Source organism: Telopea speciosissima, chromosome 8 (assembly GCF_018873765.1).
Source record: "Telopea speciosissima isolate NSW1024214 ecotype Mountain lineage chromosome 8, Tspe_v1, whole genome shotgun sequence".
NCBI classification, from domain to species: domain Eukaryota; kingdom Viridiplantae; phylum Streptophyta; class Magnoliopsida; order Proteales; family Proteaceae; genus Telopea; species Telopea speciosissima.
In genome coordinates this window covers 26,995,367-26,997,932 of record NC_057923.1, presented here as the reverse complement: position 1 = coordinate 26,997,932, position 2,566 = coordinate 26,995,367, and the positions used below count along the sequence as shown (strand labels likewise).

Below are 2,566 nucleotides of genomic sequence, written 5' to 3'. Positions count from 1 at the left end.
GGACGAAGGAGCGGACTCATGTTCCGCATCCACTCGTAAGTCCGCCTAGTTCAAATTTTTGAACGGACTCACGACCGGACTCAGAGGAGTTGATCCGTTGGTGGATCTGCTCATGTTCCAAAGGGCCATTGGCCTATATTTTTGGGCTTAGTCTCCTTCTTAGGACTCTTGTTGCCTCCGTGTGTTGTGCCACACATTTTCTTGTGCAATTATATGCCCTTTCTCTAAAATTGTGCTTATTCCTCTCTTGCTTGTGCTAACATGTGAAGCATCTAATGAAATCAGGTGCTGAAACATGGTCAATACTCACAACCAAAATCATTCCCCTCCTAGGGATGATGTCGACGATGTTTCTGAGGAACGTTTGCCTGCGCCCCCTCTGGTGAACACAAACGCTGATGTTGCAGCACTCTTGGGAAATATTCTTCATGATATACGGAGAGAACAATGAGATTCCCAAAATGAGCAGCGTGCTTTTATATGTGATGTGGCTGCCCAGCTTCAAAATGCTGGTAGGGAAGGACCAAGAGTACCACCTCAGGTACATGAAGTCCCAAATCCTCCGGCTAATGCTACTCCTATCACCCCTCCTCCTGGGCTGGCTGCTAATGAAATTCTGATAGCACAAACGAACCAAGATCCACCTCCCCCTCCTTCGACTGTGTTACCTGTCAGAAATGTGGTACTGAAATGGGTTGAGGCCTCCAAACTCTCTGAGAGATTTCAAAAGCACCATCCTCCCACTTTCTATAAGTTGATCCATGATTCGATGTTCCCAGCTACTTGGCTTAGGGATCTCGAGAGAATCTTTAAATTATTACCGTGTAATGATCTTGAGAAGATCCGGTGTGCTACTTTTCAACTCCGAGGTGACGCTGATGTATAGTGGGGTTCCTCGAAGGATTACTTTGGGCTAAATATCCCAATGCTACTTGGAATCAATTTAAGGAAGCTTTTCTCGAGAACTACTTTCCAAGGAATTTCTGGGAAAAGAAGGAAATTGAATTCATGAACCTCAGTCAAGGATCCAAATCAGTCCTTGAGTACCAATAGCTCTTTGAGGAGTACTTCTACTTTGCCCCGACTCATTTGAAGACTGAGGATGTGAAAGCAAGATGGTTTGAAAGAGGACTTAGGGCCAGCTTGAGTACGGCGGTAGTATTGCACAAGTACCCCACCTATGCTAAGGTGGTTGAAGTTGCTAAACTGATAGAAGATCAGCAGAGGGAGAATTATCGGGCCATCCGGGTAGGCAAGAGGCCGATATCATCTCATGACTCCAGGGGGTCTAGTAAGTTTCAAAGAAGAGGATCTTATACTAATGAGGCTCCAATTCAGTTCCATAGGCCTGATTTTGCTCAAGTACCTAAATCTGTACCTACTTCTCACTATGGGGCGCAGACTCTTATATGTTACAATTGCAAGGAGTCTGGTCATATGGCCAAAGATTGTCCTCAATCACGACAACCGGGTTCTTGGCCGGTTGCGACTTCTAAACCACCTCTGACAAGGACTGTTGTTCGTCCACTTGCTCCTGCTCAAGTGAGCAAAACTCAAGGGCAAGTTTATTCTATCACCCATGAGGAAGCTCAATCTGACCTTGGTGTTATCACAGGTACTACACCTAACCATCCTAGTCAAATTTGTTAAATTTACTTTATCGTATTTGCCAATTCGATGTTTGTTAGGCATGATTTCTGTGTGCTCCTTACCTGCTTATGTGTTATTTGATTCAAGGGCGTCACACTCGTTCATATTACCCTCCTTTGCTGAGAAATTACCTATTGAGCCGGCCGTATTAGAGCAAAAGTTGATGGTTAGAACATCAACTGGAAGCAAAGTTGAGCTCGACCGATCCTTTCACTCTTGCCCTGTTCGAGTAAGCGACTATGGGCTCGAAGCTAATTTGATCATCCTAGATATGAAAGATTTTGATGTGATTTTGGGAATGGATTGGTTATCCATGCATGGAGCTAGTCTGATTTGTGAAGAAAGGAAGATACTTTTCCGGACAGGAGAGGATAATGAGTTTGTCTTTAAGGGTAATAAAAGTAAGAAACCCAAGAACCCAATCATATCGGCTCTCCAGGTCCAGAAGCTCTTAGCCCAAGGTTGTCAATGTTACCTAGCTTCGGTGGTGGATGCTCAAATTAAGGTTACACCGATGGAAGAGATAAGTGTGGTAAGAGATTTCCCTGATGTCTTCCTAGGAAACCTCACACGGTTACCACCAGATCGAGAAATGGAATTTATGATCGATCTGATACCCGGTGCTGCTCCAGTGTCAAAGGCACCGTACAGAATGGCCCCATCAGAACTGAAAGAACTTCAAGGATAGCTTAATGATCTACTAAAGAAGGGTTTTATTAGGCTAAGTATTTCCCCGTGGGGTGTGCCTATTCTATTTGTGAAGAAGAAGGATGGTAGTATGCACCTATGCATCGACTACCGTGAACTTAACAAGCTGACAATCAAGAATCGATACCCATTGCCTTGGATCGATGATTTATTTGATCAACTACAAGGTGCTAGGGTCTTCTCTAAAATTGATCTCTGCTCGGGGTAC

The 2,566-nt window shown here is 44.4% G+C and overlaps 1 protein-coding gene across 1 annotated transcript; it reads left to right on the top strand.

The window, feature by feature from the left end:
• The first annotated feature begins 295 nt into the window (after nt 1-295).
• On the top strand, nt 296-2,338 carry LOC122672212. Its single transcript, XM_043869707.1, has 4 exons — nt 296-382; nt 470-682; nt 1,096-1,615; nt 1,689-2,338. Exons 1-4 carry the CDS (start codon nt 296-298, stop codon nt 2,336-2,338), a joined length of 1,470 nt encoding a protein of 489 aa, XP_043725642.1.
• Nucleotides 2,339-2,566: the final 228 nt, after the last annotated feature.

What these genes read in the sequence shown, in the direction of transcription:
- LOC122672212 (XM_043869707.1), top strand. Translation starts at nt 296, where the DNA reads ATGGTCAATACTCACAACCAAAATCATTCCCCTCCTAGGGATGATGTC. An exon ending in GTTTGCCTGCGCCCCCTCTG is followed by an intron (nt 383 to 469) that starts GTGAACACAAAC and finishes CAAAATGAGCAG; the next exon opens with CGTGCTTTTATATGTGATGT. An exon ending in TGACCTTGGTGTTATCACAG is followed by an intron (nt 1,616 to 1,688) that starts GTACTACACCTA and finishes GATGTTTGTTAG; the next exon opens with GCATGATTTCTGTGTGCTCC.